This window comes from Dermacentor albipictus, chromosome 1, assembly GCF_038994185.2.
Source record: "Dermacentor albipictus isolate Rhodes 1998 colony chromosome 1, USDA_Dalb.pri_finalv2, whole genome shotgun sequence".
NCBI lineage: Eukaryota > Metazoa > Arthropoda > Arachnida > Ixodida > Ixodidae > Dermacentor > Dermacentor albipictus.
The window spans coordinates 137,006,071-137,028,394 of record NC_091821.1 but is presented as its reverse complement, the minus strand read 5'-3'; the positions used below and the strand labels follow the sequence as shown (position 1 = coordinate 137,028,394).

The 22,324-nt window shown below is 47.4% G+C and overlaps 1 protein-coding gene across 2 annotated transcripts in view; it reads left to right on the top strand.

Moving 5' to 3' along the window:
• The window catches only part of LOC135911797 (annulin-like), an 86,081-nt gene that overhangs the window by 845 nt on the left and 62,912 nt on the right, over positions 1–22,324 (top strand). For both annotated transcript variants that reach the window (XM_065444137.1, XM_065444138.1), the window contains exon 2: positions 1,580–1,843. In XM_065444137.1, the coding sequence (XP_065300209.1) occupies positions 1,747–1,843 (97 nt within the window). In that variant the 5' untranslated portion in view covers positions 1,580–1,746. The remainder of the gene's footprint in view (positions 1–1,579; positions 1,844–22,324) is intronic.

Sequence of the window (22,324 nt, the reverse complement as noted above, 5' to 3'; positions counted from 1 at the left end):
TTAACTCCAGACGCCACCTGAGTCGTCTGAGTGATGTACGTATACTGCCGTGAATCAGTAGCGCAGCGCAAACGTGTGCAAAAAATAGTAATAATAAAAAGACGTGTGAGCATTTTTGCTCAAAATCTATGCATTGAACATGTCGTACATGTTGTACGAATGACTAGCGAATGCGGCGGGCGAATGGCAAACATCTCTTAGCAACGAAAGTCGTTGTGAATGCGGCCTCTGGGCCTATATTCACAAAAATTTTCTTACGCTAGAACTGGTCGTAAAGAGTTGATGCCCGCTGAGAATAGTAGCGGACTGGGCGAGTTGGTTGTGTTATGAGTGCGGTAGTGCAAGACAAGACGAGGACAAGGAAGGAAACAGGATGGACGTTTCCTTGTCCTTTCTTGTCCTCGTCTTGTCTTGCACTGCCGTACCCATAATGAATCATTGCCTACTAGCATGGTTGTCAGTTATAAGGTTGGTTTTAGTTCATTAAAAAAAAAACCCTGTTGAGTGAGGGACAAACTAAAGGACGAAAATGGCGCACGTGTCCTGTTTTCTTGCTTTACATTGCCAAGTTCTACGCGCCTTTTACAATATGAACTAGTGACATCCAATTATGATGTTGAACATATTATTAGCGAAAGTGGTCGTTAAATGGCAAACAACACTTACGAACGGAAAACGTTCTGAATTTGGCTCCTGGGACCGTATTCACAAAAAGTTGTATAACGCTGGAATTGTTCGCAAAAGCAAATTCCAGTCAATCCTGATACTGTACATAAAATTAGCGAATGGGGTCAGCTAATGGCAAGCAGCACTTAGTAACGAAGGGCTTTGCCTAAACGTCCCCGAATTCCTGTTTAGTTCGGCTTCACTTTGCGCCTGGAAAGGCGCTGTTGAAGGGGTACATCACGTTAGTGTTTTGTCGTTTATCTTAAGCTTTTTCACCTCCTAAGATCTTCTTGTTCCTTGTTTTTTACTAATCGCTGACATGGTCCAATGAAAATGTAATAGGTTATATCGTTTCATTTTTTTCTTGTCTTTTTTTCTTGCAAGTAGGCGCTTGGAAGCTGCAATCGTTTGATTTGCAGAGACAATGTCGCCAGTTCCATTAGTCTGTTTGCGAAAAACTAGCATTTATTGGGCGAATTACCTTTGTGGTAAGGTCTAGTAGTTCAAGGGCGCACACTTACCGATATCACTCAGGATTCGGTCCCCCATTGAGGCAGAGCAAGCTTTTTTTTTTTTCGGTACACACTTAGGTAAAACACTGACTCCGCGTTGCAAACACGGTACGATACGATAGTTTTGATACGAATTAGGTTCAGGATGAAACTCTGAAGCAGTATTTTAACGTTGACTGCAAAAGTGAAAGGATGCGGTATCCCAATAATGAGGAGGGTGCGCGCACCTGGCAGCAGAATGTGCAAACCCTTCCCTTCCGCGCAGTTTCAAGATCGTACCGGCGGGCCCTTGACACCATTAACATTAGAGCATGCGCCACGCCAGTTTCGCGCCATTGCTTTGTGGGCGTGCGGCGCGGAGTGAAACGCGGCGATTCAAACGGACGAGCCTGGTGGCGCAGCTTGCTTCAAGGAGGACTACGGCAGCGGCGGCGGCGGCGGAGAGGAGGCGGACCGGCATCCGCCCTGGTCGGGCCCAGTCGGAGGGCGCTCGGCGACGACTGCGGCCAAGTCTGCATCCAGCGCCAAGAGGAGCGCCAGTCCGGCCGAGCACCGCCGCAGGGGAGCCATGGGTAACGTCCTCTCCTGCTTCCACGGCTCGTTTTCGCCGAGCGAGGCTGAGACCGAGCCCAAGCTGCTCCCAGTAGCACCCCAGCCACCGGCAGGTGAGTGTTTTTCTGCACAGAGGACCTTCTCAACTACATGGCCCTCCCCGTTTAACAGCAGCGTCTCCCGATTTTTAGCTTGTACGCGCAAATTCTCAGGCGAGTCTCACTGGGCCAGGATAACTGCTCCACTGGACTTTTCGGTTTCGTAGCTACCTACGCTAAGAGAGCGCGAAAAAAAGGCGAGGAGGCAGTGGCAATATTGTTCTCGTGGTCAACTGCGCCTCTCTGTCCTTGTCTTTTACTGCGCTCTTGCTATCGCTCAACAGTTTGTTCGAGCAGACGTCATAAGTCCATGTCCATCCTGAAGTTTCTGATGATGTATTTTGCAGCCGCAGCACATAGGCAGAAGCGATACGGAAGTTGTCATCGAATGATGTGGCTCTCCTCACACTCGCTTTTCGCGAGCGTGATATTGTGGTCACACACACTTTGTTTTCGCCACAGGGCGCAGCCCGCTGTAATTCGCAGTGGTGGCGTAAATGCGCCGGCATGGTAATTTCGTTAGTAAGCTGTTTAGGCTGCACAGACTGTACGACGGCAGCGAAGCGAGCACTCACGGACAGACGCGCGACAGCGCCCTGTATGGCTGTTTGCTCTTCTGTTCGTCTTAGTGCCTTCTGATGTTCGGTGTTTGCTGCCACCTTGCATCTTTATACATACATATTTGCATGGCACATTGTGCTATAGTGTAGTAACAAACATTATAGCTCACTTTGGCGTGGCAACCATGAATTATTTAGCCATGATGAACTTTCTCATGGTTATCATTAGTCTAGAGGTTACGAAAACAACCCGAGAACTTCGTTGCATGTCTTGCATGCGAGAATACAAACACAGAAAAAGAAAAATTTCACTGAATAGTCGTATAACGGGCACCAGAGAGCTATGAAACAATGCCTGCGACGCATGCATCTGAAGACATGTACGTGGCGCTTACCTAATGAGCTGCAGAAAGCGCGCGTAGAAAAAAAAAATACGCTCTATAAAAACCCCGTGAACTAAAGCAATTCACGGGGTTGAAAGAATTTTGGCACACACTCCGCTTTCCGCAGTTAACTTTGACATCGCAAAATAATTTTTTTCTTCTCGTCCCTGCGCGAATGCCCCTACCACTTATGTAAGACCCGCAGGCATGACACGGTATTGGTTTGTGCTCCACCTTACGAGTTATATGGGGCCAAAAAAGACGTAAAATTGTGTGTATTTCACTTCCTCAACGAACAACTATTGGCAGCTTCCGCCTGCCCAGATTTCACCTGCACTGCATGGCACGACGTCTGTTGGGGAAAGCGAGCTCGGCTAGTGCTGTGTGGGACGCGCGTCGTGATCGTGCGTTGGCAGACAGCACAACACAAACGGCCTCTATCGATTTTTCTTTTTTTTAAATCATTTCTCCCGCCGGCGTAGCGTCTTCCTTAAAAAGGACCACGTTCATGCAACTCTTCACTCTTCGCAATCACAAACATGTCAGCGCTTTCCTTTTATCGAGTTGTTGCCGAAGTGTGTTGGGAACGTCGTTTGTTACAAGCACAAACAGCTATATCAGAAAGGGCGCTAGAAATGTCTCTAACAGTTTAACGCGAACAATTTGACGCAAACTTACCTGTCGAAGAAAAACATTCAAGTAGATGTGCCTCCCAAGCAAGTGTATACATAAAAAAATGTTGCTAAGTGTCTTCAGAATGGCCCATTTTTACTTTTGAAGAGTGGCTGCTCGTTAGTAATGTTTAGTTCAGAAATGTTTTCAGGCCCATTATGCGCACTGTTCAAGCGAAAGCTTTAAGCGACGCCCGTAGGCAATGCAATAAATGTAATGCTGCGTTTTCTTTCTTTTTTTTTTGATAGCGTATTATTCGCGGCGACGGACGTAGGCAATTGCACAATTATCAGTGATGAACTCACTAATCAGCTGAAGTTCACCAGTAACACGTTTAATTCATAGCGTTAAGCAACATATTACAACTGCTAAATTGAAGCCAGAGAATGCTAACGTCGCATGAGCTTACTAGCAATCTGAGACTATTATTATTTTCTAGACACCTGCCCCGATAAGGTAGCGTGAAATACATAGGCGCTACTTGTAGTTTTTCAGACAACGCGGAAGAAAGGCTTTTGTGAAAATTGTTACATGGAAAACCAATGTATGTTGCACCACATTTGAGGAGGCATATCGAAAATAGTCTTGGCATATCTATAAACTGGCGATTCCTGTAGTTTATAAACTCTTCAGGTGCTACGTTTGTGTTGTAGTATTTATTTGAATCCAAAATTTTTACAAGGTTGATCTTTTTTTTTTTTCTGTCTAGGTATCGCGCATAGTAGTCTAGTTTGTGGTAAAACTTAACCGATGGTCTCGTCGGAGCCCTTGAGTTTGGGACCTTAGTTTGTATTTTACGCAATGTCTCTTTACAAATTATTTCACTAACTTGAATTTATTAAATAAATCTTGGTCTCAGACTAAAATAATAAGTACGTGCTTTCAACAGTCGTTGGTATTAATTAAAAGGTGAGTTCATCGCCCGTAGTAACTAATATGAGCTCATTATTGCCCATTGCAATATTCCTCACGTAAGCTGCCGCCAATAATCGACCCCCGCCCCTTACCCATCATGTATAAAGCGTGTGATCCGACTTAACTGCACAGTGTTTAAGTATCACTTATGACATCTTGGCTACGTCGTTTCAGAGCGCTTCAGCAGCGCTACAGAGGTTATGTGAGACAACAACTAAGCTTTATTACGAGACAAAGTCGGCTCCAATATGCGTAATCGAGCCTGACAATCACTGCTAGACCTCACTTAACCTCAATGTACAGCTCGATGGCTGTCTTTCAAGAATTTGCATCGCCGCTGGAACTCTGTGAACTCACCAGCCTAAGGCTACACTGAATTCTTCGCTGAAACATCCAGTAGACTTACGATGAAAAGTTACTCAGTTCTTCATCTTTATCAACCTCCACTCTGAACAATCGAGCCTAATAATAACGCAGGCAAGATATCACATGAGCGATATACGAAGGGACAGAACAATCGGCCTTGAACGAAACTTAAATATAATCGTAAATGTCTGGTCCTGATATACGAAGGGAGGTTAGCCCCACGGATCGCCCCACAAGCTTCGTAGACCACTCCACACTCTGCGAATCCATTCCGTCGTAGTGCACGCAGCGCCAGTTCGTTGTCCGGGGGCCACCCATTTTCTCTCCTGTGGATTACCAACAAACTGGCGAGCATAATGGGAGACGTCACTAAAATGTCAACGACGCTGGACACACGGAGTGGTATAGTGAGGGCCCGCCCTTTTTGTCGCTCAACAGGAAAAGCGCACAGACCCCTACAGTTCTCCTGTTCGGCCCGCGTGTGTTGTCGAAGCTAACGGAAGCGCACGACCGGAAGGAATTCGTGGACAATAGCCGCCCCTTTCAGAGGGGAGTCGCGCCGGAGTGAACTTACACCATTGGTAACAGCAAAAACAACGAGAAATGCCTACCGTGATGCAGTGAAGCAACGCGCTATAGGGGTACAGCGTCACAGAAGAGTGTTGTCTCAAGTTACGCTGTTTCAGAATGCGGCCGAGGGATTCGCTTTCGCGCTGTCGAGCGTACCTGAGAGCTTCGACGATCGGGTGCTGCCACCGCAGTCAGCAAGACCTGTGCCACTCGAGCTTTTTATTGTGACAGAAGTTCAACATGTTCGCACGTTTGTGGAAGCGTACTGGAAGTCGCCTTACCATCATCAATGGGTCCAGACGGCGGCCGGTGTGTGTGGCGTCTCTGCAGAATGCAGTGGTCCCTGAACTTTACTACCTTGGGATATATGCACAGTTGCGTGAGAGAGGTCCAACGATAGAAAGGTTTGAAGATGCGTGCATATTATGACGAAACTTTTTTCTTGTACCTTTCACTATCGGGGAGAAAAAAAATAAATGAAAGGAAGAGACCCCTGGAAGTACATAGACATAAATGCGCATTATTGTTTGCGTAGGTACCAGCTATACCTGCTGGGACGCGACTCTAATCTGCAGCCTGATTTTTTGATTGCTCGTCACTTTTTTTGACGCTGGGCGTTCCCCGTTGTAACGTAAGAATTGCGAAAATTCTGAATAACTTAAAAGCCTTGGTACATCGTGTGCTAGTGCGAATTTACAGTATTTGTATACGTGCGCGTACAGTGGTGCCAAACACATTTAGTTGAAGCGTCAATGCATCACTGTCGTTAGTTGCGCTGGCGCCTGTGATCGACTTGGTTTTACCACCTTTAACACCGTGAGAAATTTTGGCTATCGACCAATTGACCATTTTGCTATTGCTATGACCAGACGACCTGCCGCAATGTTACGGTAGTTGTATGATATTCTGTTGCTAAAGGCAAAGCCGTAAGTTCAACTCTTGCCCTGGAGGCCCCATTTCACAACGGACAAAACTTAGAAGCGCCTTAGCGCTGAGGTTTCCTTGCATAGCGACCGTTGAAGCCAGTCGGGAGTCATTGCTAATGCGTCTGTCACAGCGCAATATGCTGTTTTTAGGACCTGTATGCTTTAAAAAATATATAAATACAACTCATCCAAAACTGCGTGCGGAATTCCGCTAAGCTGCGCATTTCGAAAGCCGAGGAAGTTGGCGGCGACCTTGATGATCGCGGTGAGAGCGATACAAACAAGTCGCCATGGATGCACGCGAGCCAGACGCGTCGCCGCGTGCTGCTTTCACACGTGGGCAGTGCGCAGACACGACTCATGTGAGCGCGAAATCCCTTTCTCGATTCCTTTGTTCCGTGACGGATGCAGCGCGGGTCGGTACATGCGCAATGGTCTGCCGCGCTGGCCTACGGCGCTAGGATTACGCGAGTCGCGTCGGGGCTCGGGCCTGACGGAGAAGCGTCTCTTGCGGGCGAAGGATTTACGATGACTTGCCTCATCATCAGTCGCCAGAAGAAAAAAAAAAAAGAAGGCACGTCAAGACACGTGCATCCCAGCGATTTCTCGGTTCCAGGCAATCGTTGGCGCAATTCACGCTGGACATCTCTTACCGCGCAATTATTACGGGAATGATTAAATAAAGTGTTTATTGATTGAAAAAGAAGGTCCTCGCCCATCCTACGTGGATGGTCTTCTTATTCAAGAAAACCTTTGGTGCTTGCTGCCAGCTTCGTCCGGTTGGCCAGTATTAAATTACTGATTATCCAGGCCCCTGCCAGTGAGCAGCTCCTCCCACTTTTCAACGAGGTCGTTTTCGGTTCTTGTGGCTGGTTCTGTTTTTCGCTCGTTTGAGGCTAGTTCTTGAGCTTCAGACGAGGGATGTTCTGCTGAGCCTTCATCTTTATCTGTTTGACTCGCGGTGCGAGTCTTGCATGGACATTCGATGATGAGGTGCGCAGGAATGTCGGGTACGTTGCACTGAGGGTACTGAAATTGCGTCCAGTAGATGCGATGTATAATGATTCCATGTCATTATCATCATCATCAGCCTATTTTATGTTCGCTGCAAGACGAAGGCCTCTCCCTGCGATCTCCAATTACCCCTATCCTGCGCCAACCGATTCCAGCTAACGCCTGCGAATTTCTTAACTACATCACCCCACCTTGTCTTCTGCCGTCCTCGACTGCGCTTCCCTTCTCTTGGCACCCATTATGTAACCCTAATGGTCCACCGGTTAGCTAACCTACACATTACATGACCTGCCCAGCTCCATTTCTTTCTCTTAATGCTAATTAGAATATCGGCTATCCCTGTTTGCTCTCTGATTCACACCGCTCTCTTCCTGTCTCTTAACATACGCCTAACATTCTTCGTTTCATCGATCTTTGCGCGGTCCTTAACTTGTTTTCGAGCTTCTTTGTCAGTCCCCAAGTTTCTGCCCCATATGTTAGCACCGGCAGAATGCATTGATTGTACACCTTTCTTTTTAATGATAATGGTAAGCTTCCAGTCAGGATCTGACAATGCCTGCTGAATGCGCTCCAAACCATTTTTATTCTTCTGTAAATTTCTTTCTCATGATCAGGGTCTCCTGTGAGCAATTGACCGAGGTAAACGTGCTCCTTCACAGACTCTAGAAGCTGACTGGCAACCCTGAACTATTGTTTTCTTGCCAGGCTATTAATCATTATCTTTGTCTTCTGGATATTAACCTTCAACCCCGCTCTTATACTCTCTCTGTTAGGATCCTCAATAATTTGTTGTAATTCGTCCCCAGTGTTGCTGAATAGAACAATTTCATCTGAAAACCGATGGTTGCTGAGATATTCACCGTTGATCCTTACTTCTAAACCTTCCCAGCTTAATAGCGTTGATACTTCTTCCAAGCACGCAGTGAATAGCATTGGGGAGATTGTGTCTCCTTGTCTGACACCTTTCTTTATAGGTATCTTCCTACTTGTGGAGAATTAAGGTAGCTGTGGAATCTCTATAGATATTTTCCAAGGTATTTAGGTAAGCGGTCTGTACTACGTGACTGCGTAATGCCTCTATGACTACTGGTATCTCTACTGAATCAAAAGCTTTTTTGTAATCTATGAAAGCCACATAGAGAGACTTATTGTACTCTGCGGAATTCTCGATTCTCGTGGATGTGATCCATTGTAGAGTATCCCTTCCTGAAGCCAGCCTATTTCCTTGGTTGACTAAAGTCCAGTGTGGCCCTCATTCTATTGGAGATTATCTCGGTGAATATTTTGTATAATATTCGAAGTAAGCTAATGGACCTATAAGGTTTAAATTTTTTAACCTCTCCCTTTTTGTGGGTTAGTATAATATTAGCATTCTTCGAGTTCTCTGGCACCCTTGAAGTCGATATACACTTCGCATAAAGGGCTGCTAGTCGTTCAAGCATTATGTCTCCGCCATTTTTGATTAACTCGACTGGTAGGACAACTTCTCCTGCCGCTTTTTCCCGTTTCGTGTCTTCCAAGGCCCTTCTAACTTCATCGCTAGTTATAGAAGGAGTGTCTGTAACCTGTTCATTACTACTTCGATTGGAGGTAACGTGGCTGCTTTGGGTACTGTTCAGGTCAGTATAGAATTCTTCCGCTGCTTTTACTATATCTTCGAGATTGCTGATGCTCTTACCTTGCCTATCTTTCAGTGCATACATCTTGGTTTGTCCGATGCCTAGTTTCCTTCTGACTGTTTTCAGGCTGCGTCCATTTCTTACTGCTTCCTCAGTCTTTCTCACTTTATAATTTCGAACATTCCTTATTTTTTACTTATTCATTAGTTTTGACAGTTCCGCGAATTCTATCTTATCTCTTGAGCTGGACACTTTCATTCTTTGTCGTCTCTTTATTAGGTACTTTGTTACTTGGCAGAGCTTACCTACTGGTTGCCTTGGTACCTTACCTCCCATTTCCATTGTTGTTACTGAAGCCAGCCTAGTTACGGTTTGACCCGCCGTGGTTGCTCAGTGGCTATGGTGTTGAGCTGCTGAGCACGAGGTCGCAGGATCGAATCCCGGCAACGGCAGCCGCATTTCTATGGGGGCGAACTGCGACAACACCCGTGTACTTAGATTTAAGTGCAGGCTAAAGAACCCCAGGAGGTCGAAATTTCCGTAGTCCTACACTACGGCGTGCCTCACAATCAGAAAGGGGTTTTGGCACGTAAAACCCCGCAATATAATTTTTAGTTACGGTTTCATTCATTGCCTCTATGCCATCTTCATCTCTCTATTCTAAGGCTGCATATTTGTTCGCAAGTGCCAACCTGAATCGCTCTGCCTTTACTCTTGCTGCGTCTAGGTTGGCCTGTTTCCTCTTGACCAATTTTACTCTTTCTCTCTTCAAACTGAGGTGAATCCTAGCCCTCACTAACCTATGGTCGCGGGATCGAATCCCGGCCACGGCGGCCGCATTTCGATGGGGGCGAAATGCGAAAACACCCGTGTGCTTAGATTGAGGTGCACGTTAAAAAACCCCAGGTGGTCGAAATTTCCGGAGTCCTCCACTACGGCATGCCTCATAATCAGAAAGTGGTTTTGACACGTAAAACCCCATAATTTAATTTTTTTTTCACTAACCTATGATCACTGTACTTTACCCTACCTAACACTTCTACACCTTGCACTGTGCTGGGATCAGCAGAAAGTATGAAATTAATTTCATTTCTTGTTTCACCAGTAGGGCCTTTCCAGGTCCACTTTTTGTTCCAACGCTTTCTGAAAGAGGTGTTCATTATTCGCAGCTTGTTCCTTTCCGCGAATTCTACCAACATCTCTCCTCGAGTGTTTCTAGAATCCACGCCGTAGTTGCCATTTGCTTTTTCACCAGCTTGCTTTTTCCCTACTTTTGCATTGAAGTCGCCCATGACTACAGTATACTGAGTTTGCACTTTTCGCATCGCTAATTCAACATCTTCATAAAACTGTTCTACTTTATCATCATCGTGACTGTATGTTGGAGCGTAGGCTGTTGTAGGTGTTGTTATATGACCGATTAGGTGGTGGGTATGTCTTATGTACTCGTTGCGGCGCGGATTTGAAGTATATCAGTCTTATGCAGCGAAAGTGGATTTATTTTTTTAAGATGTGTCGGGCCCTACGGGACGGCTTAAATAGGCACTAAAGGCAAATATTAGGTCGAGCTAGATTGAAAGACTGATTCTGTAATAACGAATTCTTCATTCGTAATGAAAACACAGCTTTTGTAAACGAGAAAATGACCAAGATAAAATATTGCAGTGGCTCCATCTGTTGTCGATTATGGTAACTCTTATGTGTGGCGTCAGCACCTCTGATTCGCAGAGAGCGGCTGTGACCCGCCACTGCGAACGGCATCGCTTTTCTCTGTTTACAACAGCTGAGGCGGCAACGTGTGGCAATTGACCGCCCTGCCGGCTCCGGACGCGGAGGCTCACGTGACCGCAACTGGTAACCTGAATCCAAGCAGAGCCACAGAAAGACTCACGCAAGCGGAACACCTACACCCTCCAAGCACTGCGCTTTGTATATATAGCCAAATAGAGAGTCCACAGTATAGAGCGTGGTCAAATGCCGACCGTCGTCGGTCAAATGCCGACGACGTCCACCGCTCTGGCGCGGGCGCTTCAAATTGAGAAGCAGCAGCGGGACCCTCGACGGCAATTTCCTAGGCAAAAAATTGATATATTGACATGCAGAAAATGATGATAGACTTCTAGACCAATACTATATTGATTTAGCTGGACTTAGTGCTTTCCTTTAGTGTCTCTTTAAGATGAGCTAGTGGCGTTTTACGTAACACAGTCAATCACATTTAGGCGGCGGTCTCAGCCCGCCCTCTGTTGCGCAGCCCCCCCCCTCCCCCCCCCCCGCCCCTTTCCTACCGTTACTGTGGCCTTCATCGCTGCAGAAGTCAAAATTCGTTGAGGCATTTTGTTCAGGTTACTTTTAAAGGTACCTGGGCCCGTAATCCCAAAAAGCCCCCATGCCAGAATTTTTCGCAACAGAACATTTCAGCCAATACCGATGCTGGAAACTATAAATAAATAAATAAATAAATAAATAAATAAATAAATAAATAAATAAATAAATGAATGAATGAATGGATAAATAAATAAATAAATAAATTAAATAAATAAATAAATAAATAAATAAATAAATAAATAAAGAATGAGGGCAACTGGTTCAATGGCAAAGAGCCTCTACGAACGGAAAGCTTTGTGAATTCCGCCCCTGCTTTGTTGAACGTCCTATCCGATGTTGACAACTCAAATGCTCTCAAGCACTTATTCATAAGCGTGGTTGTGCTTCATTTCTTCTCTTTCTCTCTCTTTCCTTGTTGCATGGCACACGCTTTACAGTGCGAAATTTCAGTACTTTTACAGCAAACGGTATACACACACTTTTGGGCGAAGCGAGCCCTTGTAGAATCAGTCTTATAGTTCGTCGGGTGATATGCGCGAATTCCCAAAGTACTGCCATAGTACTGCATCGTGACTCGTAGTTCGTACGCACATATAGACTTATCCCGCTTGTCGCGACACGTCGAAACGTCGCGCGGCGCGGGACGACGCCCCCTTCTTTAATCCTTAACCAGTCATAATTCAGCAAGACGAACATGATCGAGAGAAGGCGGGCGTGTCCACCTTTCGTCGTTTCTCTTGTCCCACAGCAGCACGCGCATTTGATCCGTTGGCGTTTACGTCGGCCGCCGCGCCATGGATTCCCGCGCACGCGCCGGCTTCGCGCGCCGCAGGTTGGACAGCTCGCACAACTCGCGCGCCGGCGGCGTTGTTTATGTGCGGTGGGAGCGGCGCATCCTTTGTTTTAAGCTCCGGCCGCGCGCGAGCCGTTGGTCGTCGTTTGCGAAGAAGCCGTAAACCTCGCGGCGAAATATAGGCGGCGCGTGCCTGACATTGGAAGTGTCGGCCGGCGAAGGATTGCGCTCCCAACTTGCGGTACCGTTCCCGGTATACACTTCAGTTCCCGAAACTTAAGAGTTGCTTACGCAAGGACGGCTTGCGAAGGCACAACAACGAGGCTGTCTATCTCTCGGCATGCAGCTCATTAAATCTCCGAGACTGTATTTCTAAAAGGTGAGCGCACTCTCAAAAAAAAAAAAAAGAGAGAGAGAGAGAGAAGAAACTTCGCGGGATCATGAAGCATATTGTCACACTTGTTGCTAGGTTCCCGGCACCTTTATTTAATAGGAGACAAGCTGTAGTTGCGCCATCACGCTGTGGATGGGGTTAAGCTGAACTTCTCTTGCACGGTAAACTGCAGTTATGTTCGTTTGCAAGGAAACGCATCACATTTTATGCATGCGCAATTACAACGTGGTATAACGGAATGACTGCGGCTAGGTTTTGCGTGTAATATCTAACTGCGATAGCCTGTAACTGGAATTCGCGGCCCGCATTCACAAAAACGTTTGCGCGCTAGAATTGTTTGTAAGAGCAGATTCCAGCCATTCGTGAGGTTGCACTTATCATTAGAGAAAGCGGCCAGCCAAAGGCAAGTATATATAGCATTTGCGCCCGAAAAGCTTGTTGAATTCGGCCCCAGTCTCGCAATGTTTGGTGCGCCCGTATAACTCTAGGATGTTCAGAAGAATTTCCACCGTCACCACGTGGATGTTGTGAAATTGTGGCACTGGCTGCGCTTCGCATATTTTGAAAATAAATTCTGGGGTTTTACGCGCCAAACCACGATCTGATTATGAGGCACGCCGTAGTATAGCGGACTCCGGATTAATTTTGAGCACCTGGGGTTCTTTAACGTGCACCCAAATCAAAGTACACAGGTATTTTTGTGTTTCGCCCCCATCTATACGCGGCAGCCGTGGCCGGGACTTGATCCCGCGACCTCGTGTTTGCTTACCAGCGCAACACCAAAGCCGCTTAGCAACCACGACGGGTACTTTGTATATTGTAATACTCGATGTCAGAACGCCTCAGTTTTCAGCGTTGGTGTTCTTATGGTAATGACAAATTAACAATAAGGTTAGCTAAGATGAGAGGATGTCGCTCACTTTGTCTTGATCAGCTTAGTTTCACCGTCCGCCGCATTGGCTGAGTGGCTATATAAAGTTGTGCTGCCAAGCACGAGGTCAATGGTTCGATTCCCGGCCGCAGCGGTCGCATTCCGATGGGGGCGGAATGAAAACAAAAAGAAAAAGAAAAGGGCCACTTGTGTACCGTGCTTTGGGTGCACGTTAAAGAACCCCGTGGTTGCTCAAAATTACCCCGGAGCCCTCCACGCACTCGGCGTTCCTCATAATCCACTGCGCAGTTTCGGGACGTTAAACCCCTTAATTGAATTGGTTTAACCTAGCTTTATCAAGCCATTTGGTTTGTTTGGTTGACCTAAGTTAGGCACATAAACCTTTGTGATACTTTCTCTAGCGTTCTCAGTAAGACACAGTATTTATTATATAGCCTTCATAGTAGAATCAACTGCGCGAGACAACCGCGGTGGCGCTCTGAAGGGAAGGAAGTGGCGATGGCTGGTCCCTTATCCCTTGTTATTGTAAAGCAACCAAACCTCGTTTTTTTTGTTTCTGAAATTGCGGAGCTTGTGCTTGACAATTATGCGCGCGCCAGATTTCGGGGCGGCGTCAGATAAGGTGTCGGATGCAGACGTGTCGTGAGCACTTCTGCCCGAGCCCAAAGCCGTGCTGTTTTGAGGGCATGAACAGTTCAAACAAAGCTCACGATGTGCACACGAATAGGAGAAAATGACACATTAGAGCATAAGGAACGTACGATGGCGGGACAGAATACGTGAATCTTTTGATTAGAAATAGTTGTTTTTCATTGGTCAGCCACTTTCGTTATTAACTTAAGTATCACGATTGGTGAACCTCTCTATTTATGAAACGCTATGGTGTGCGGACTGCTTTATGAATAACAGCATATCTTACGAGACCGTAAAAGGGACATTACGTCGAATGATCGATTATTGTTCTTTCACGAGAACCGTGAATTACTCTTGAATTAAACTTGGTTTATGTTAGGAAGTTAAACGTGCAAAATAAACTTTTCTGTGATTCTTGAAAAGTACAAATTTTATTACGCAATAAAACTTGCAGTTTATTAGACATGCATTATTGCGATATAAGACTAATGGTGATGAGGCCATGGTTGCGGAACTTGCTGGAGTAAAAAATAAAATGAGTTGCCACACATTGCAGCTCGATACGATGCCAGATTTATTTAGGCACCGCGCATGTTAGAATTTCGCATATATGGACGTCTGCTTCAAGAAGGCCGTTCGTAACGGCCTCCTTGTCTTGAGAAAGCGCTTAGTGACGCTTCAGCGTAACTAGGTAAACATAGCGCTGCAATCACTTGCACGAGGGAGTTATTTCCGGTATTTGTGATCCTCTATTCGTCGAAACTTGTCTACCAATACGGCGACCGGCAGACGGGTTCTTGTGCAAAGAAAACTGAGCTCGCTGTAAGACTCCAGACTTCTGTTTTGCTTTTTGCCTATAGTTTTGCTGACTTGGTGCCGCTAGCGGCAACTACGACTTACAGTGAGTGTATATGCATCTCCTCAAGTACGCTTGGAGGCCGCGGAATCCCGCGAAGGACGATGAATGGAGGTATGCATGGGGTGGCTCACCCGCCATTCGAGTGGGCGAACAGTGTGGTACACATTCAATTTCGAAGGATTTTACGCCACTCACGTGTTCCGTAAGCCTTTTCAAATCGTCCGCATTATAATGGCACGCAGCTTTGCTCACGAGTTGCATTCGTGCGGCCTGTTTTCCTGCTCCCTCACTGTTCCATCCAGCGCAGTGGCTCATGAGAGGTAGGCACCCCCTTTACCTTTCCCAATAGCAGAAACTCCTCCAGACCTCTCAAAAACAATTCAGTGGAGGGAATCGAGGATTGATCCCCCGCATCTTCCACCTGTTCGTTTCCTCAGCATTCGTCTATAAGCAACGCGATCTTGGCCACGAATTGGGCTTTCGCTCGGCTCCGCCGCCGAGAGTTAATCGTCGTCGCCTAATCGCCCGAGCGGAAGGGGGGGGGGGGGGGCAGCAGGCACGCGTTATTGCGCCGATGACGCGGCGGCCCGCTGGTGCGTCCCTCGTCGCGAGCCTCGCCCACCGCGCGCCGACGACGACGACGGAGGCGCGAGGTTGCGCGCCCACGTCGGCCCGCGCGCTCGCGACGAATTCTTCGCGCTTCCTGGCGCGACCGTCGGCCGCACCGTGTTCGAGCCTCGCGCAGCGGCTTCCGACGCTGCACGTGGGCGACCGAGAACCTGCAGTGAAATACAGGCGAGAAAAGTGCTTTGGCAGTGTTTGGACATTTGCTGCGTGGTTCGCCATTGTGAAATCCTCACTGCTGCCGCGCCACCGGAAGTCGGGGGGGGGGGGGGTGATCTGCGTCTTCTGCTCGCCTTGCGGGGACATATTAGTGGCGCCACATGAATGAACGGAGCCCCGCAGTCTACTGAGCGCCGCTCCTGGCTTGCGTATATTTTTTTTTATTGGAACTCCCACCTTCGGTTGTTCTTCCTGGCGCTTCATGTTTGCACGGCGAGCCGGCCGAACGACGGGCTGCCTGCTTTTCCGGTGAAAGTGCGGAGACGTGTTGGTTCTAGGAGGGAAAAATAGGCGCCGTAATGTGTGCGTATGCGTGTGTTGGCAGCGCTGGCCATTCGCGAAACTGTGAGGCGGCAGGTGGCGGACGGGTTGCGCAACGCGGCTGTGTGCTCGCGCGCGAGGTTGCCCCCATCTTCTCGTCCTTACCCTCTGCGCACGTATAGCTCACGGAACACCGGCTAACCCTGCCGAAGGAAATTTCGCGGAAACGACGCCTTTTTTCCGGTTGTGCTTGCTTCCGCGAGCTGTCGGCGCACGTTGTTGACTCTGCGGCGGTGGCTTAGCGTTTCTTGCAGGCGTCAGAAACAGTATTTCTACTCTTTATTTGCCGCACACGTTAAGCCACGTGACACCTGTCTAACGCGCAACTGCTATCGCAGACCCAAATTAAGATGATGCCTGGAATGGTTTAAAAACAAAACTGTGGGCAAGCGTTACACAAAACAATAATAAAATATAAAGAAAAATACACGTAAGAAGAGCTCATAAAAAGGAGACTTAACTGGGTGACACCAGAGAAAGAACTCCAAGGACGCGGTGCTGAACCGCAAGGTATAAGCTGTGTTCTTGTGCTTCTTTCTCTTGTTCTCTGTCATGCTGTTAAGTTTCTTTTTAACAAGATGCACATACCAAGCAGACCAACTGAGCACGTCCTTGCATAACTGTGTGGTTTGAAAGGGACAGTAGTTTGAAGCAAAGCACAGGGCTGCTGGAAAAATTTAGGGTAAATGGAAATTGAAGATCCGTGTGACTCGTCATTACGCTTGCAGGTCCAGTGAACCAGAGCCCGTATTTACAAATAAAGTTCTTACGCTAACCACGAGCATGTTTCCAGCTAATGGCGCTGTTGAACATATTGTTGGCAAAGGCGACTCGCCAACGGCAAACAGTTCTGACGAACGCGAAGCTTTCTGGGTTCGCACCCTGCTATACACTCGGAGAGGTCGTAGGTTCGGGAAATCAGCGTGTCGACGGTGCTCTGTGCTCACAACTTGTGGCCATACATTCTGATCCGAGCCTTGTGTATAATTTGGGAATACACAAATTAGGCTCATGCGAGATCATGCATTGACAAGATATGAAACAAATCTATTGCTATGGACTTTCACTTACAATGTAACCATATATTGCTCTAAAACATTAGCTGTTATTTTTTTTCCCCAATTTGTGACGTTGACTCACGCAGGCCGACGCTGCTGCTTCAGCATGCTTCTATTTACTGGTCGGCTCGCTGTGCGAAAGAAAGAAAAAAAGTATGGGGCATATTTGGGGTCGGAAGAGCGGGGGGCTGTGTTCACAATCGCCGAAATGTCCTGCTCCAAAAGTGCTTCGATCGGGCCTAGTTGGTATGGCATGACTACTCCAGGCATAGGCGCCGACTACGAAAGGGGGGAGGGGGGGAAGGCGCTCCCCCAGCCCTCAAGTGTCGTTACCAGAGTATACCCAGATCATTAGAGGCTTCGTTTGAGTTGCGTCTACCTTTTCACTTTATTGTGGCTAAGAGCTTACTACATCATTGTTGGCGCGGACGTGCACGGCTTTTAATTCATAGTTTGATTTTATTTCTGCCAATCCTGACAATAGGACGACCAGCACATTACACTGTAGGAATGTTTACAGCGTTAAGGGTGTTATCTTGTCGCGCTGGTAACACCCTTACCGTTAGGGCCTTTCAAAAATTTCTAGAGACCGACAACGGAGCTCTATCTAGACGTGCGATGACAAAAGATGTATTTCAAACCTATGTAACCATTCTGACAGCCTTTGGCGCACAGAAATATCCGACAGGATAGTTTCATATCTCTCTCTGTGGAATTCTCTTGTCGGATATTTCAGTGCTCCCAAGGCTGTCATAATGATTGCATATTGTTCAACTACGTCTGGAGGCGTTATTGAGCGCCGACAGCCAAACCTATGAGGAGCGCGCCGCGTTGTCCCTCATCATGTCCTTCATATATTACGCAAACAAAGCGCTTCCGACCGATGGCGACTCCGTAAGTCCTCGCCGCCATTACCAACATATGACGCAACGACAAAGTGCTGCTTCTAAATCCAGGTGGCTTCGAGTTCTAATGAAGTTATAACTCTTAAAGGTATAAAAGCTGTAGAGAATCTTGGAGAAATCAACTGACGCGTGCAATTCTCCATGCCGCATATCAGACTAACTCCTTTTTTAAAAGGTCATGCATATTTGAAATAGCGCTACAACAGGAACAAGCCATGCCGTCTTGGAGGTGCTGCGTAAATGTGAATGAATATAGACCGTTTTTTCACGGGCGCCACCATATTGCTACGCAGTGGCGTAATCTATGGGCAGTCGGCATGCTGGCTTGGGCGAGCGCTCCGTTTTGCATGGCAGGTATGCGCTCGGCGGTAGTTTCTGGAATTTGTTTTCACGCTCGTGTGGTCTATTTAGTGTGACGTGGCGTCTTCTACGTGGAAAACGGTTCTGTGAGAGGTACTGAAGTGGTTTAAGTCGGTAAACCGGACTTTCTGCTGGCGTTGAGGCGGACGGAGCACGCCGCGCGATGTGTGTGCGCATGTTTGAGCTATACAATTAGCCTCGGAGATCAATTGTGCATTTCTGAAAGTTCGGTTCACTAATGTGACCTTATTGCAGTATTATCCTCTAGTTCTAAGCTGCACTTTAGGAGCAATGAAACATACACGACGATCGTAACAGCGTGGGTACCGTTCTGGTAAGATAGTAGCTGTGCTGATATACTTTGACAAGCGTTCAAACTGTTAGCTGCAGATAACATTGCCTGACTACTTGGTTCGGTAAATGAGGTTTTCACCCATGAATAACATTGTTATGGTTAGTAATAATAGCATACATTACAGTGTGAATTAAGCTTGTCCAGCAAAGCGTCCATTTACGAACTGCGTGAGCTTCATATATGCAGTGGTAGGTGCTGTATTACAGATATCTTTGTTCTATATAGCACATGGTCCAAGCATACGGCATCAGCGTTTATAGATCTATAAACGTTGTGTGGCGTGACTACGCGAGGTCGCATTGCGGCGTTAGCCCGTTTTCACTTTCTTTTTGATAAAGAGGATGATAACCGAATTTTCTTTTTCGATTGCGTTCGTTTCGTTCCCTACGGCACACTCACACGTATTACTAAAATTTTGCCCTAAAAATAGCCATCGCATTCTTTTTATACGATCCATCTCACATATTATGGCTTTACAGGGCAAGAAGGCAATGCCGAAGCACAGAGCTTATACATGCATTGTGCTGGTTCACCAACCGCAGTGATCATTGTGTTGAGCAGTGCCATAGGCCTCATGAAGGAAGGCTAGCGTAGACATATAGTGATTTCAAGCCTACTAAACTTGAAATGCGTGAGAACGATGCCGGTGTATCACAAATATTTGATAGCGTCTGCCGCTTAGATGTTTCGCTGTTGCCTTAGGTTGGCCATACACGACCATGCGCTCTTAAGTTTTAGTACCTACGCCAAGCGATCAGAGAGTGAGCAGGTTTACCATTTCATGCTGGTAATACAGAGTCACCGGTTCTCTTCGTTGAATTAAAACCGATATACGCGAAATAGTTCACAACACATACACACACCGCGGCTGATAATATGCGTCACATGTTTGCGCCCTCAAGAGATTTCCGCGTACTGTAGTTAGCGTTGTTCCGAAAGGCCTCCCTGACGACCTTATTATGAACGGACATTGCGTAAATTTCACAAAGCACGGTTTAAAACTCCTCGAAATCCTTCCGGAGCACGCGACAGCAATACTTTCAAGCATCGCCGCGCCAGATCGCACAAGCCAGAGAGGAGGAAAGGCTCGCCGTGCGCCCTTTCCTCCTCGCCCGATGAAAAGGTCACAGCGCCGAACGTGGATCCACAGTTTCGAGTGACTGTTCGTGAGTGGGGTCACGTCACACGAATCACATTTCTGCATAGGCAGAGTCGGCTATTACGAGCACAAGAAATGAGTGCATCTACAGGCATCGCTGCGTGGTATGAACGCGCATCAAGCGATCGTTTCAGTTATGCACACGAAACATCTCGAATCCACACAGTATACACATTCCGGCTCCGGGAACTCTATCATCTGCTCCTGCATGCCTTCCCCTCCCTTAATGACCGCTCGGTGCTGCGAAAAACGCGCAGTATCCCGACTTAAGACAAAGAGAAGAAAAGACGCGACAGTGGCGCGCCACAGACAAAACAGAGTCGACATCGTGAAGGAGTTTTTTTTAAAAAGGGTTCACAGTTCAATAAACGTAGCATAAAATCACTTGTTGCTGCCCTTGACTTGTCCATTCAGCTGTTAATTGTGCGCAGTGGCGCTTGTCATGTCTTTTGTTCATGTTGTCCCCGGTCGCTCTGCCATGAATTGTTCAAATGAGAATTGGCCCAGCAACAGATGCCTTCATCCTTGTTGCTGCATCACTAAACAGTGTTCCCAAGCCATTTTTACGTGGCGGAGTGTGTCAGGCAAGCACCAGCCAGAGGTGCACGATCCTTCCAGCAAAGCGGCCACGTGGGCTCATGGTCGGAATGAGACGCGTAGGCCCAGTTGGTTGACGCCCAGGCGGAGGTGGTGCGTCGTCTTCCGCTACGCAGCAGAAGGGGCGCGCATTGTTCACGTCTGAATCGTCCGCATTTCTCGCGTCTGCCATACATCACCGCCGCCACGCGCAGCGCGCGCAAGGCGGATCGTGCTGCTCGCCTGCTGCTCGTGCCTCCCGACCGAGGCCATCGGGGAAAGAGAAAGCTACTGAATTGCAACCTCTGCCAACAAGCCGTCGACAGCAAACGAAGACGCCTTGTCGCTAATGGCTTCGAAGGCAACGCTGGAAAACGTGAAAGAGATAGGCGGCGCTGAAGCGCTTCGGCGACCGACCGACGATCGGTGCTGACATTGTGGACCAAGATACAACTTATTAGAGCGGCACTGCTGTGCTGAAGAAGCCTTCAACCATACCGTTTGCGCAACTCCCTAAAAATTCGGTCATGTCCAATTCCTTTCTCTGTCGTTTAGCATGCAAATTCATGCTTTTACTAAGAGAAATAGAAATAAAACAGAAGCTTGCACTGTGACGCTTTGACCTAGACAATTCGCGGGCCACCGCGTCCCTCTCCGCCCAGACCTTGTCTCACCTGCAGATAGCGCGACAGTTAGAGTTCTGGACAAGTAATCATGTCAAGTATATTTTCCTCAATTCGACAGAAAGATGTCGTCAGAGAGCAGCTCCTATGCAGTGGCGTAACACTGAGACATATTTTGCAAGAAGGGCGTCAGAGTATTAAAATGCTTTGCTGCCGTCAGATTCTCTGTGCCTTGACAGAATCGCGTTACAATGTTTAGGAACCTTAGAAAATTTCTTGCACGCTCGCGCGAGTCTGCGTAAAATGCCGAATTTCGATTAGCACAAACGTAACACCTCCATTGTTCCTGTTAATGCAGTCCAAGAGAAAGACGGGCAGCAAGCCAATTCACCGTTCTGGCTAGAATCGTATTCAGCGCTGCCTGGAATGCGGCGCATGCTTCCTGTTTGCGGTTCACTCAACTCTCCACCGTAAACTGCTGCATTTTCACAAGGGAGGAGCAGACGGTCGACTCGTCGGGTTATTTCTGAACCATCCGGCGATTGTTGTTCTTGCGTCAGTGCGGGGAGACCATTCGGGCGGTCAAGGTGAAGGGCGGGACTAGAGTGCAGCAGTAGGTTCGCTTATTTTCGGGGACTGCTAATGTTTTAGCTTTATGCTGCCACTGAGTTCTCCCAGTCTTTCCCGGCGCACGAGACCTGCATTGACATAACCGAGACACTAGCGAGAAATAGAAATTATGGGAGAACTGACAAAAGACGAGAATGAGTTTCAACACCTAATGGATTTTATTACAGTATTTTGAACGTCTTTTTACGTCTTGAAAAAAAAAAGCAGCTGCGCTCATGCCCACTAACGTACTGTCACGCCGGAATGAAAAGGGAATGGGTATATAAAAAGAAGCAGAAAGCTGCTTACGCTTAATTACATTGTATTGTGATGTGTGATCGGCCTGTAACTTGAAGCTACTTACACTCTAGCTGTAGAATTAACCAAGTGTCCCTTAAATAATCACAGCAGTTTCCCACAAACTATAGCGACAAGGAAAAGGGAAATCCACCTTCTAGCTTGTTTTGGTGTTTACTTACGACGTGATACTAGACGCATGCATGTAGAGTACAAAGTTGGAAGGCGTTCGTAGATAACTGTGGGGACAGGTGGGCACCGTGCCAAGCGCGTTGTCACAGCTTACGTTGCTGGCGGGATGGGGTACCGATCCCGAATATGAACTGAAAACGTACCCGAACTGGAACTGGATCAATATTTTTAGTAGTTACTTGAGCCCGAACCGAACCTGCACCAGAAAAATATAACCATTACCGGCTCGAGATAAAAAAAAGTGAGGCATTGCAGGGCAGCGCGGTAGCCAACA